This window comes from Aulonocara stuartgranti, assembly GCF_965226115.1.
Source record: "Aulonocara stuartgranti genome assembly, chromosome: 18".
NCBI lineage: Eukaryota > Metazoa > Chordata > Actinopteri > Cichliformes > Cichlidae > Aulonocara > Aulonocara stuartgranti.
The window spans coordinates 2,129,545-2,144,245 of NC_138954.1; the positions used below are offsets into that span (position 1 = coordinate 2,129,545).

Consider the following 14,701-nt stretch of genomic DNA (forward strand, 5'->3'; position numbering starts at 1 on the left):
AGTGCTTAAACAATGGAAAAAAAACCACACTTTATCCAAAAACCTCTGTTTATGGATAAAGTGTGTGTTAAACATGAGAGCTCTCATGTTCAGCTGTTTCCCTCTTCTTCTTTGGTCATTTTAGCCTTTTTGGGCAGGGTGAAGGGAGTATCTGCCATCAAACAAGAAGACAGCTGCATGTAACTACCACGGTGTTTGCTAGTTCACCTTACATGCATTAATGTAATAACGTGGTTAGCCTACTCAACGTAAATTACACACGAACAACATTAAGCTACTCACGCAGAGAAGAACGGCTGCTGCTGATCTTCACCAGCAGCTCCCTCACAGGGAAATCTTCAGCACTCCTCCGTAGGCCCGCCCCACGAGATGGATAAACCCAGCATTTCATTCAATTCAATTCAATTTTATTCATATAGCGCCAAATCACAACATAAGTCGCCTCAAGGCGCTTCATAGATACATGATTCATAGATTCATGAACACTGTGATGGGGACCTTTGGTTTGTGTAATGTTATAAATACTCAGATACTCCCCAGAGGCTCCGGACTTTTACATAAAGATATTATATTCAGTCCTGTAGAAAGTTGTATATTTAAAAACACATGATCCTCTCTGAATCACTTTATGGTAAATAACACTATCTGCAAAACACTGAAAGAATTCCAGATCACAAGTTTGTAGTTCAACATACAAGTGACGACCTTTGACCTTCATCAGGTTTTATTTAATTGTGTCAGAGAAACTCAAACGTGCTCTTCATGCAGCTGAGTACATCAAGTGTTTAAAACAGAAGCTGTGCAGGTCTGAGATCAGCAGCTCTCTGAAACACCAAACTGAGGTCCTGTTAATGCTGATATACAGTGACACAGTTACAGGGGTGAGTAATCCTTTTGTTTTTTTGTCTTTAACTTTATCAATAAAACAGTGTGGTACTTTAACCTTTGTACTGTTTCCATCAGTTCATTTTGCAGTTAACACGTGAACATGTTGGATGATCTGTCTGCTGTCACTGGTGGTGCTGAGGTCTGAATCTGAGGGAAGCTCCTGTAATCACAAAGACAACAGAACCATCCAACTCAGATATAAATTTTATCCCTCAAAATTGAAATAAAGCTGATTCTTCTGTCCTCACACACTCAGGATCTGAAGCTCTTCTCTTACATTTTTTCAGTATTACAGTACACTACAGTACTTTAATCCATAGTTCCTGAGTAATGAGGAGCTACTGAAGTACAAGCTTTTAAAAAATTGTTACTGTCTTTACAGATGTGGCAAGAGACTGAAAACATGCTGTTGTTTGCACATATTTAATATTCAGCTCTGCACAGGAGCTGTAGCAGGATGCAGCCTGTTGCTTTTACAGTATAATACTTGTAATAAAAGTATAGTAATGATAATTAGTGACTGAGCAGCTTGATTTCTTTAGTCAGGGTAAATTCATTCACCTGCACAGATTAGCTAAACGAACCCTGACAGCCGAGTGCTCATCTTAGCTAGCTAGGTCTCAGGACCGAGCTAAGGACAGTAGTTACGCATTAGCTTACAAACACGTTTAACTTACCGAAAAGGTGCAGCAGGGCCTCGGGTCCTTCTGTCGGGTAGTCCAGTTTACTGAAGAACACCTCAGGCTGTCAGGTTAAAACACTGGGTCGTGTTTTCGTAGCGTAAACTCTGGCCCTCCTCGCAGAGCCTACGCTCTATCTGCTATTCGCGAACAGAGATACGCAAGTTTCTCCGTGACTGCAGCTGTCAGTCAAAGCTGTTATGATGATGTTTCACCCCAATTTAACACAATGGCGGTAGGAAGTAGAATCAAACTCATGGGAAAGGACACCCCTCGGACATCAATCAGCGTGATGAGAACTATTGAAAACAAAAGAAAGAATCTTTGGAAAAAAAATTATCTAAGGGGAATTAATCTATTTTAGTCTGACCCCAGTCCCATCCGCTAACATGGTGGAGGCGGGGTTTATGACCTATACTGCAGCCAGACACCAGGGGGCGATAGAGACGTTTTGGCTTCATTTCTGGGGAGCTGTCGCGTTGTCCATGTTTTCTACAGTCATGGTCGAACCTGCTCCTGATTAAAAGTTTTTTTTCTCAAACACAACTCGTTAATTTTGCTCCGTGTGGAGGGAGGAGAATGCTGTAACTATAGCGACAAACATTACTTCACTTGCACCAAACAGTTTAATAGTTTAATAAAATGTTTAAATTGTATATTTGAATTAAACATTCAGACATTTACTCCTCGCAGCTAAAGTCATGCACTGATCTCAAACACTGAAACAAGTCTCTTATAAAAACCTTCAAATTTTAAACGTTCCCAGGAAACATGAAGACGTTCTGCATGAATGCCATGGCTTCTAAGCGCTGAGCGTTCACTGCAGGCCGCACGCTGTGGTGAGATCTAATAAACTTATAAAGCATATTGATGACATGGAGCAGAGCCGCAGGAAGCACCAAGGAATAAAGGTGACCACAGAAGAAGTTCTGGGAAAGAAGAGTGAAGATTAGTGAGCAGCAGCGGTGTCACGTCAGCAGCAGGTGGGCCGTTTGCTCCGAGCGCGCTGATGGATGGAGACAGGAGCTGAAATGTGTCTCTGTGGAGAAACTGGAGGTGTGGTATCACATACAGATACAGCGCTGCTTGCACCACAGGTGTCTCGAAGTAATGCAGCAATGATGTAAAGTGCGACTTTCTTCAGGGACTTTTAAATAAGCGAGGACGTGCAGACAGCATACTGGATTTTTGGAGTAACGACCCCAACAATGTTAAAGGTGGGCCTGTCAGGTGGGAGGAGCCAAGAACATGCAGGTGACGGAGACTGAAATGTGGTGACTCCTAACAGGCAAAGCTACAGTACACAGCAAAATAACCTAAACAGTGGAATAAACACAGGTAACAGAATAACAGAGGCTCACAGCAGCCTTACTGTGGGATATCTCACACACGCCTGCTGTACAGTTTCCGATGCTCTCTGTGTGACGGCGAGCTCACACATCACAAACAGATGTTTAAATCCAGACGTTTATCGGGCCTGGTCTGCCGGGTAATTCTCCCCCACAGGTGCTTCCGGGCTTTGTTTCCGACCTCTGTGAGTCCTTGTGTGAATTTTCAGCTTGGATGGGTCTTTAAATCGTTTCTCGCAGGTGCTGCAGGAGTAAGGCTTCTCACCTGTGTGTGTCCGCATGTGATACAGCAAATGGATGTTCTGGATGAAACCTTTTCCACAGGTGTTACAGATGTACGGCTTCTCGCCCGTGTGGATCATCACGTGCTTCTTCAGCGCCGTCAGTTCGGTAAACCTTTTCCCGCAGGTGTTGCAGACGTACGGCCTCTCACCTGTGTGGGTTCTTATGTGGACCATCAGGCCTTTCCTAGAGCTGAGACTTTTCCCACAGGTTTGGCAGGTATAAAGTTTCTCCCCTGTGTGGACGGTCATGTGGTTTTTCAGCGCCGATAAGTCTGTGAATCTTTTCCCACAGGTGTTGCAAAGGCACGGCTTCTCACCTGTGTGAGTTCTCATGTGGACGTTCAGGTTACTCGGCTGACTGAAGGTTTTCTCGCACAGTTTGCAGGAATACGGCCTCTCGCCCGCGTGGGTGTTCGTGTGGACTTTGAGGTTGAAGCTACTGTTGAAATGCTTCCCGCACGCCTCGCAGGAATACGGCTTCTCACCTGTGTGGATTCTCATGTGGACCAACAAACTGTAGCTGCAGGTGAAATGTTTCCCGCAGGTTTCGCAGGAGTACGGCTTCTCGCCGGTGTGCGTTCTCATGTGGACGGTCAGATTGCTGCTTTGGCTGAACCCTTTCCCACACGTTGTGCAGGAGTACGGCCTCTCGCCCGTGTGGATCCTGTGATGTCGCTCCATCTGCGACTTGTGTTTGAAAACCTTTCCGCAGAAAGCGCATTTTACCGGCTTTTTACCTGCAACAGTGTTGCAGTTATCCACATCACTGTGACCTCTGTTTCTGAACTGTTTCTTCCCTCTTAGCTTGATACTCTTTCCTGACTCAACATTCCCGCTCCCTTCCCGATCTCGGCTCTCAGTTTCTTGAGAGCTGTGAGAGAGGAGCTGCTCACTGATTGGTTCTGATTCACTGTGGTCGCTTTCACCGTAAGTAAGAGTCACCATGAAGGTATCCGTCTCCTCCTTCAGTCCCAGCTGCTCTCCCTGCTGACTGCTGCACAGTTCCTCCTGTTCCTCTTTAATCTGTGGAGCTTCTGGTTCCTCCTGCTCCACACTGGAGCTCCTCTCCTGGTCACAGAGCTGCTGCTCAGGGAGAACCTCCTCCTCCTCCTCTTTACAGACGTGCTGCTGTGGGACGTCTGGAGGGACACAGAAAGGTTTGTAGTGTGATTACAGGAAAAGTAAAAATATTCTAGAATCTAATTGTGATTAGAGATGAAATGTCAGATTATTTGGATGCACCTGAGAAACAGCTGCTGAAGGCTGACAGAGTCTTTCAGCTCAGGGTGAGGAGAGCCCTTTTGTACATGGAGTAGTTTAGGGTCTTTTTTCCAGGTATTAATAAAAATATTTTGTTTTGCCCTAATTTAACCTCCTTGAATCATTCTTCCAGAATTTCATTCTTCCTTGCAACTTCCTGAGGAGTTTTGTAACATCATAAAAACATTTATCTGTTCATTAACGTTAAAATCAGAGACGCGCTAACTTGAGCCAGCTGTTAGCGCAGTGAGACGCTGGCTTCAGCTGTCTGCTGATGCACGTACTGATAAACTGGACACCTCAGTGTTCAGAGACCCAAACATTAGGCTTCCCAACATCGGCCACAAGCGCAGACATGCCGCAGAGAGCAGCAAGAAGCGGCTCCACCGAGCGTCGCTGGAGCGCTCGCTCGACCCAACATCTGCTTGGAAAATCAGTTTCAGTTTGATTGTGTGACAACAGTGAAGCTCTGTGGAGTCACAAAGGTTAAGGTACTTTAGTTACTGTGAAACTGAAGCTTTATGCACTTATTTTATACTTTTACTTAAATATTTCCATTGAAAACAGCCTCTGCTGATATTGTGCTGCATCACTGCAGATAAAGCTGTGTCACCATTATTACACTGTAATGATGCTGCTGGCACTTTGTGACAGTTGATTCCTGCTTTGACTCAGATCATCAGTAAGGATAGAAATGAATTTTCTATGTTGTCATAAAATCATCATCACACATTTTTTTCACTGTCGTGATAGAATCTGTTGTTTATGAGGTAGAAGAAGCATCACACAGTAACGCGGCTCTGTCAGAGCCAAAGGGACCAAACCACAAACTGATAACATCAGATCCCCGTCAGCAGGCAGACTTTCACAGTAAAATGTTCATTTGTGGAGAAATAAGTGAAGCAGCTTTCAGGACGTGGAGCTGTGATGTGTGCTAAAGTCAGATTACTGTGCAAATGCACGTAAATCAAAATCAAATCAAAATCAAATCAAAAGGAAATTGTTAAAGTAAAAATATTATATTTAAACTTTTAATTTTTCCTGAATAAAGTTTTCTAGAGATTTGAAACAAGACTTTTTTGATTGACTAAGCAAAACTGATATTGGGTTTAAAAAAGCTAAAATCTTGTCCACTCTCTGCTTGTAGCCGTGTGTCTTATATGTGCTAGGAGGGTCTACTCTAAGGCTACGTTCACACTGCAGGCGAAAGTGCATCAATTCTGACTTTTCTGACCCTGTGCGACCCATATCTGATCACGCTTTGACAGCGTGAACGGCGCAAATCCGATATTTTCAAATCCGATCTGGGTCACTTTCGTATGTGCTACTGAAGCCGAGACATATCTGATGTTTTAGAAAGCGACTGCTGTTTGATGGTCACGTCGCATTAAATCCGTCTTTTTTACGTCACTGACACAAGACAGACGCCGATTATCAGCGCCGGAGAAGACATCGTGAACACTTCCTGTCCATCCAGTGAAACTGTTGGGAAGACAACGTTGGAGAAACGTGAACATTTTCTTTGTTCTGTATAATCTGCAGATTGTGACAGAAATCTGCAGCTATCCTTTGAAGCAGCGCTCCTCTGAAACAGCAATAAGGATCATTATTAGGCCAAATGTAAATAATAAAATAACTTTATAACTTAAAGCAAAATTGGGAAACGTAATATTAAGGGCCATCAGTCAAACAATACTGTTTACTCTGGGTGTAAACAGAGCGCGTTGTGTGTGACGTCTTCTTTTGCGCATGCGGCTGCTTTGAGCGTTCACACTAGAGCGCGTTTGCTGTCGCATTTTATTTGTAGTTTGAACAAGCAGACAGAAAAATCAGATTTGATTTAAAAATCGGAATTGAGCATTAAGACCTGCAGTGTGGACGCAGCCTTAGTTCGTACTCCTCACCCTGTGCTCCTACACATGTAAGACACACTCGCTTCATTAGGACCACCTCAGCTTCACACACCTATTCTGTGTAACTTGATTTCAGGTTTCCAGATGACATCCAACGGTCTGCACTGATGTCTGATGTCTCCCTCACACTGCATGGTATTTTTTTCCAAAACCAGTGTGAAGGTATCCGTCTCCTCCTCCAATCCCAGCTGCTCTCCCTGCTGACTGCTGCACAGTTCCTCCTGTTCCTCTTTAATCTGTGGAGCTTCTGGTTCCTCCTGGCCCACACTGGAGCTCCTCTCCTGGTCACAGAGCTGCTGCTCAGGGAGAACCTCCTCCTCCTCCTTACAGACATGCTGCTGTGAGACGTCTGGAGGCACAACAATATTTTTAAAAATGTAATAAATTAATCTAAAATAATTATAAAAGCAATTTCTTATTTTATGTACTAACACTTCGAATAAACGATGGAAAATGTCTTTGTTGTAGAAGGCAACGAGTAACAGTAATAACTGGAAAAAATACGACAAAGCTAAATGTCTCAAAATTAGACAAAAGAACAGATTTCAGTTACACAGAAAAAACAAAGAAGCAAAATAAAATAGAGCAGGTCTCGATTGAGAAAATGCTGTGGCTCCCTGACCAGGAGAGGGCGCTGCACGCCGAGAGCCGCGACCTGAGCGACGTGGCTTCACACTTGGCTGTGAACCACACCAGTGTGAGCGGAATATTCATGTTTGTGTGGACAAAGGGCCTGACAGTGGGTGGAAAAACAAAACAAAACCAAAAATAAAGATTTTCCAGTAATTATTTTCGGTGTTCAAACTTCGTATCAAACGTTTTTAAGGCAGCGAGATGGTTGAGCAGAAACTGTTCTAAACATGTGATGACTTCAGCTGCAACGAGCCAGAACTGAAGCCTTTAAATGGTAAAGGTTTGCTGCTTTCTCTGCAAGCTGCTTTGTAACCCGCCTCCTCCTTCCAATAACATTTCCATGCTGTATGAAAACATCACGTGTTCCTGTTCCGCTCCATCGAGCTCTGACTGCGCATGTGTACGCGGACAGTCGTGGACAATAATAAACGAATAAAGCCGCAGAGCTGAAATTTAAGTTCCGGCTCACAGGGACTGTTTCTCTGACTGAACAGATCCTGACTGAAGCAAACATAAACACGCGTCACACAGACAAACAACAATGAATGACATCAGACAGACTGCTAAAAACATTCATGCTGTCACGGCTGTCTTTGTCCAGCTGACATCACTTTCCCCTGACAGTGTCGTCACCTCTGTGAGATGAGCTCATGGCTTTTGTATCTGTTTTCCTGGACTTTAATCCAACGCAGAGCTGTGATGAGAATGAGTCAGCTTCATGTGAGACTCACCTGTGCTGTGCGGCTTTATGTCGGGTTTCCAGGTGATGTCCAGCAGTCTGCGCTCATCCAGCTCTCCCTCTGCGGTTTCCGTTATCCTCTCCTTCTTAAACTCTGTCGCACACTCAGGAGAGGACATTTCTACTTCAACAGCTGAAATATTCCATCAGAGATACAAACACGGAAACCTTTTCCTGTTTTTAGTTCTCAGGTCTTCGAGCTAACGCTAGATGCTAACGCTTTCATTGTTTACATCCGGCAGATGTCACACTCTGAGGTTCCGACGGTGATACTGTCGGACTTTGGTTCCGCTCTTTTCCCCGCAGGGTGCAGAAGTCCCAACTGCTCGGTGTTAGAAATAAAATCCCAGCAGCAGCTTTACACTAAACACAGATGTTATATCTGTATGTATATATGTGTTCAAATGTTATGATTTCAAACCAAATATAAAAGCTCCGTTTATGGAACTGGTGTGGGATGTTGAGGAGGAGTTAGGAGGAGTTATACTGTGGACTGCCAGTTGGCGCCGTATAGTTATTACATGACTTTGGTTTTTTAGAATTCTCAGGCTGGTTTCATAGATTAAAACTTCTCAGCTGGTTCCCCAGTCTCTGTGTCCTCCTCTGGTGTCTGTCCATCTGTTTGATAGCTGGTCTCCTGATGGAAAAGGAGCTCTCTTCCTTTCTTTTACAGACAGCAGACGTAAGATGTGTGTCAATGAGAGGGAGACGAGTGCAACGGTGAAGCTGTAAGGATCAGAGCTAGTAAAGGTGGATGAGTTTAAATTCCTGGGGTCAAATATTCAAAGCAATGGACAGAGAGGTGAAGAAGAGGGTGCAGGCAGGGTGGAGCAGGTGGAGATGAGAGTAAGGGGGACGTGTGGCAGTAGGACAGCAACAAGAGTAAAAGAGAAGGTTTATATGACGTTAGTGAGACCTGCTCTGACGGTTTGGAGGCGGCCGAGCTGGAGATGGCAGAGGCTCTTCACTGGGAGCGAGCAGGAGCACAGGATCAGCTAAAAGGAGGTGAAGAACTCCGTCAGCACAACACACCTGTTTTGTAGAGCAACATAACAACACTGACACATTTTAATCACACAAGAAAACAAACCAGCCACATGTTTTTGTCATATCAAACCACAATGACCACAAAATGATGACGTGGTTTGTAAACATTCTGCACACACACACACACACACACACACACACACACACACACACACACACACACACACACACACACACTCCTCCTCTGCTGCACCACCCCTCTGTGACCCTCCTCTGAGGTCTTTGTCTTCTCCAGCTGTTTGGCAGCTGATACCAAGTAACACAGGGACCAAACCAATACTTTGACCCTATGAAGGCGGTGTATGTGGGAGAGCAGCGTGTCGGGATGTCTGGGCTGAATCATGACCAATTTGTAATTTCTGATATTGAGGCTGGATTTTTGGGAAATGTGTTTTTTATGCAAATGTGTCTGTAAAGCACTTTGGATCAGCTGCTGTAGTCTGAATGTGACATAGGCTTTAAATAAAACAGACGTGACAGTCGACACAAAAAGGGTCAGATGTTTTCCACAGTGCTTGTTTGAGGTTTTTGTGTCATTAAAAAGAAAAAAGGTTTAACATAAATCAGTGGGCTCCATACTGAACTGAGAAGAAAGAAACTTCTTGTGCTGGTATTGATCTGATACCAGTATCTGGACTGCTACTATTGATATTTGCACCTGTATCTGCTGGCAGCTCCATCTTCATCATCCTGTGTCCGGTGTATCCTCGGTCCCTGCTCTGCACATGTCAAACCGTCTCAGTGTGTCTCTAACTTTGTCTCCAAACCGCTCGACCTGATTCTGTTTAATCACGAGTCGTTTACAGCTACAGTAATGAGCAGTGCAGCCTGTAGGGGGCACTTCCACGCCTCACTGGATTTCAGACTGCTGCTAATGTGTTCAGAGAGGGACGTGGGCGGGAGAGGAATGCATGTTATCTTGACTGAGATATTTGAATGAAATCTTATCTTTATAGTGAGAGTGTAAAGATTAGATAAAGTGCGTGGGTTGTGAGCGTGTGTGTGTTTCAGAAAGAAAGACTTCCTGCGTGTTTGACGTGTCTCATCGCAGATCAAAGACACTTTTTATGAAGCGTTTGTAGAAGGAGGAGAGAGCACGCCCATGTCCTGCTGAAGGGATCAACAAGTGCTCTGACACATGAAACAACCAAACTCTCGTTAATGTTTCTGTGTGGCCTCTAACCGCCAGAACCACGGGACACACGTCAACCAGTCAGCTGACTCTGAGGGAGTCAGGTGGGAGACACCCACTACTGCTTAATTTAAAGATGACAACATCAAGCTATAGAAACAATGCAGCACGTGTACTGCAGTAAACCAGATGACTGATCTGTGCGTTCAGGGGCGACAGAACCTGGACCCGACGCTGCAGACCGGTTCCCCGTGCAGGGACAGAAGATCGTGGTCACTTCCTGTAAAATAACTTCATGACAGTTAAAATGGAAAAAGAAATCTCTGATCAGTTCACGGCGGCCTGCAGGGGCAGATGGAGGCTGTAACTCACTTTCCACTGAGATAAAGTCAAACCTCGGGGATATTTCCCTTTCCTGACTCCTTTTAGGTCAACTATTATTATCACATCAGGCACGATTTCCTTCAGCTGTGGCAGTTAAAAATAAGCCCGAGAGTGGTTTTTAGTATCAGCCTCACAGATAATAAAACGCTCACGCAGGTGGAGCAGCTCCCACTGCTGTGGAGTCGCTGCAGTCTCCATCAGCGCTGCTCTTCATCTTTATTACAGGAATGTGATGATTTTAGGCATTTTAAAAACGTGTAGAATCTAAGAAACCAGATACATCATCAATAATCATATCCAACCTTTTCTTTTTAGCTCTCATGATCCGCATAATCAATAAAAATAAAAAATTAAAGAAGCAACTTCAGACTCTTCACGCTTCGGTTTTTTGCTCTTTTGTTGGAAAATCTCCATTTTTGCAAAAAACATGCAAAACAGCATCAATATCAGGATCCGCACGAACCGTGGGAAGAGCCAAACCACACGAAAGCAACACAGAAAAGGTAAGGCACGCTTGTAATGTCAGTGGAGGCGTGAAAAATAAAAATGATAAGCGGCGGAAATTTAGTGTTTTAAATGAGTGAAGTGGAAAAATCTAGTCAGATACTTCATAACACCTGGGCCAGAAGTTGTACTGGACAAAACAGGCAAATGGTGATCACCTGCTTCAAAACACTGTGTGTGAATGATTTTATACAGCGTGGAGCTGTGAAGGAGCCACGCTAGCACTCTGCTTTAACAGGATGCAAACACTTACTGTTGATTTGGCTCCTTTGTAACATGTAACCTGTATTTGTCTGTTAATAAAAGGTAACGTACACCTGGACCGGTGGTTGCAGGGTTAAAACCAAAGGCAAAATGATTCACACCTGCAGCCAGATTGGAAACACCTGTTAACCAATCATACTTATCTTTGGACTATAGAGGCCGGAGAACCCAGAGAGAACCTGGAGAGAACCTGCAAACAGGCTGAACGATCCAAACCCAGGACGTTGTTCTTGTGAGGTGTCACTATCGCTGGATTCTGATTTGATTCATTTCTATGAACAAATAATTTTTGGATCCCGATGTGCATCCTTCTAGTTATTAAGGAAGGGCTGAAGTGAGGAAATAAGGAAGTGATGTTCTGGTTTTTCCATGTAAGAGAACTCGAACAATCTATTTCCAACAACATGAGGAACGTGAGCTTTCTACTCGAGGAACTTATTTTATTCAACAACCATCTCTGTCCCTGAAACCGCTCGTGTGCATTCATTAAACTTCACTGTGACACAGCACACCTGCTGCCCGTGTTAGGAGTTCCTTCCTGCAGGTCGGTGGGATTGATGTTGGAGTGAAAAAGGAAACCGCTCCATCGTTTGAGTGATAAAACCGCACGGCATCGTGGGTAAACAGGGGACACGTGAAGGCTTATCAGCTCAGCAGTTCGATCTGTCAGGTGGGGAGTGTTACTTTTAGTTTTGTGGGTTAACCAGACGGCAGCTGTGTGATAAGATACTGCAAACACTAACACGACTGTTTTCTTTTCATCTTAACGTCCTGACTCACAATTTACAGCTAACTGTTACTGGCCCACAGTTCACCAGTGCCTCCTGCAAAACACACCAGTAACACTGTGAACAGGATTCAAAGCTCTGCTGCATGAAGTGGTTTTCATTAAATCTCCCAAACACCTGCATCCCTCCTTTGTTCCTGTACTTTTGTGGGTCCAGAGCAGCGAGGTCTACAAAACCGATGAGCTTCACAGGAAAAGATCGCAATAATAAAATCGTTTTTGCACGTACTGTATACAAAAGATGGACGTGATTACTGCGGCATCACTCATTGATTTTGGGCCTCAACCTGAACATTTTGGCCAACTGAGCTGAAAGCATGCTAACGCTCATTAGCATTGTTAGCACTGACTATAAAGACGGTAATTAAATTAATAAAAAATTGAATTTCACTCAGAGAAGCTGGAGCTCAGACGTCTTGGCCGGCCTGTTATTCCCATTAAACTCACAGCAGCCATATTATTGGTCACATGGCTCATTAAAATCTCCAACAGCACAAACGCGTGTCCAGTTCAGGGGTGCAGTTAGCAGCTACAGCCGCCTGCGTTGGTTAAACTGAAGCTTGGCAGCCCGATGGTTCTCTGTTTGGTTTTGTGGCGTTGAAGCTTCAAGGTTCTTTGTCTTTATTTGCCTTTGCAGCCACAAAACAAAAAATGTCCACCTCAGAAGTTGGAGCTGGAGGCTGGGGCTCATGTTCTGTGGTGCTGTTATTTTTACTCCGAGTTTCAGTCAGTGTCCTTATATTTAGTTATTTTTCCATCTTCATTATCACGGAGTTTGGTTTGGGCTGAATCGCTCGAGTTTTTTTCCCACTTTGCTAGGTCAGCAAATCCTGCCCCAAGAATAAACATGTAGTTTAGTCACAGTGACACATTAATGTAAAAATACTGCATTTTGTGCAGCAGTGAAGCTGTTCCACATTTAGCAGCCAGACTGGGCCGTCTCCGACTTCCCTATTGTGGCCGTCAGCTCCAAGCCGACTGTTCTGACTCATTAGTTTAATGGTCCTCTTTACATGTATATCAGCAGGTGCATTGTTGGAGCCCATTAACATTTATTGTTCTGGGATCTGTGTTTTCTCTGGTTCTGGGATGAAGGGACGGCTGTACGAGACGTGGCCGTGCACAGTGTCACCATCTCTGTCAGCTTGAAGACGAATGGCTGCTGTCAGTCGTCTCAAGAGAGACTAGAAGTCAATAAATAACCTGAGCTGATGTAAGAAACCACAGCAGGTGAAGCTTCTCAGAAAAACACAAGGTGGTGTGTTTGAAGCTCAGGAAACAAGGGTGTATTTTTAGGTTACTGCCTTCCAGATAACTGAGCTGCTGCTGTTTACTGAAATGTGCCTTTCAGTTTCTTTTTCACTTTTCACACCAGAGTAAAGTGGATCATTCCATCTACTGTGCACAGTGCATGGAAATACAGCTGAAACTCCAGATTAAGGTTTCGGTAACATAGTCCAAAAGTTCCCTCTCACAGTGTTTTCTGAAAGACCTTCAGCTGGACTGAAAACATCCTGATGTGCAGCTGAGAGCCTGGCTGCTCCATCAGGCAGCTGCAGAAGTGATGATAAATTATTCTGAAGATGGACCTTGGAGAGTGTGAATGATGGTCACTGAGCTTTGGGACAGACTCCAGTCCTGCTGCTTATGGCTGCTCCTCCCAAAGAAAAACAAAAACTGGACCGGCTCTGAACTCAGGAGTGGCACAGACACAAAACTGTGTATGGATGCTCCAAAGAAGTTTAGGACTCCCTCCTTTCCCTCCTGCCTCATTGTGAGTCCTTGAACTTCATTCGGCCATTAGCCCCAGCGATCCTGGAAGCATTACTAAAGCACATCTGCAGACTGCTCTGGTTTGTAGTGAGCGAGCGAGTCCAGAGCTGTCCATGTTCACTGTGGCATCAGTTTATTATTCCTGTTATGATTCCAGAAGGGAAAGCCCGGATCATGAAGCTCCCGTCTCTGCTAATCCAGCAAAATCATCTTTGTTGATCATATAGCTGCATATGACGACACAAAACATGATGAACATCAATGGAAACTCTTCTTCACTGTATCAAAACAGTGGGCACTATTAATACGACAGAAATGCTGTGAAGCCCACAGGATCAGTCAGAGCTCAGGGAGCGTGGATGCTGAACACGCCTCACATGCAGCATCACTGCGGCGTTGCTGCTCTGCTGCATGCACGAACATTCCCGCTAAGTAAAAAAGTTCTTCAGCACAATTTTATGAAAATACTTTCTTTGAATGTTCGGGGATTCCGCTCGGTTTATTTTTAACGCGCAGATTTGAAATGCTCATAAACAGATGTTGTGGCGTCGGTCAGAGTAACCCGGCCTGCGCGCTCACGCCTCTCTGATGTTTATTTGCGCAAACCTTTTAACCGCAGTCGTTTTTACGCCTTTTTGTCTAATGGTTCTGAAAGTGGGAACTTCCAGACAAAAGCAATTCTGAGACCATCTTCCCACTCCGAGTGCAGTGAAAGTCTTGTTTTTGCTTTCATAAATACACAGCGCGAGTCCTTCAAAGCGAGCTGGCCTGTGGTGAAAGGCAGTTTAACAGAAACACAGAGGGCTGCTCCTTCAGCTGATTTTGCAGAAGTGTTCTTGTGGAAAGTTGCTCAGTCTGAACGATGAAGCGTGAAGAGCTGAGGGAGGTGAAGGGGAGACACCGATGACTCACGCTTTTACTCACATGCTGATTTCTGACACATTTACCTTCCAGATTTACTCACCCGTGTCTTTCTTTGGCCCCAGATTTTGTTTCCATTATGATTGTTGCTTTGAAGGGAAATTTCCCCTCAGATATTTTCTTCTTTGTTTTGGAAGAATTTT

The 14,701-nt window shown here is 44.5% G+C and overlaps 1 protein-coding gene across 3 annotated transcripts; it reads right to left on the bottom strand.

Annotated features, from left to right (window-relative positions):
- Positions 1-433: 433 nt before the first annotated feature.
- LOC309693452 (uncharacterized protein) lies at positions 434-8,269 on the bottom strand. 3 transcript variants are annotated; one of them, XR_014272651.1, is made up of 4 exons: positions 7,739-8,079; positions 6,427-6,723; positions 1,566-4,340; positions 438-1,048 (listed from the first exon to the last, which is right to left on the bottom strand). XR_014272651.1 is itself a non-coding variant. In XM_082512650.1 (3 exons), exons 1-3 carry the CDS (start codon positions 7,863-7,865, stop codon positions 3,037-3,039), a joined length of 1,728 nt encoding a protein of 575 aa, XP_082368776.1. In that variant the 5' UTR covers positions 7,866-8,079; the 3' UTR covers positions 434-3,036. The 3 variants fall into 3 exon arrangements, 1 of the variants encoding a protein (XP_082368776.1); XR_014272650.1 differs by lacking the exon at positions 6,427-6,723 and having other exon boundaries at positions 434-1,048; positions 7,739-8,269; XM_082512650.1 differs by having other exon boundaries at positions 434-4,340.
- Between the last annotated feature and the right edge of the window lie 6,432 nt (positions 8,270-14,701).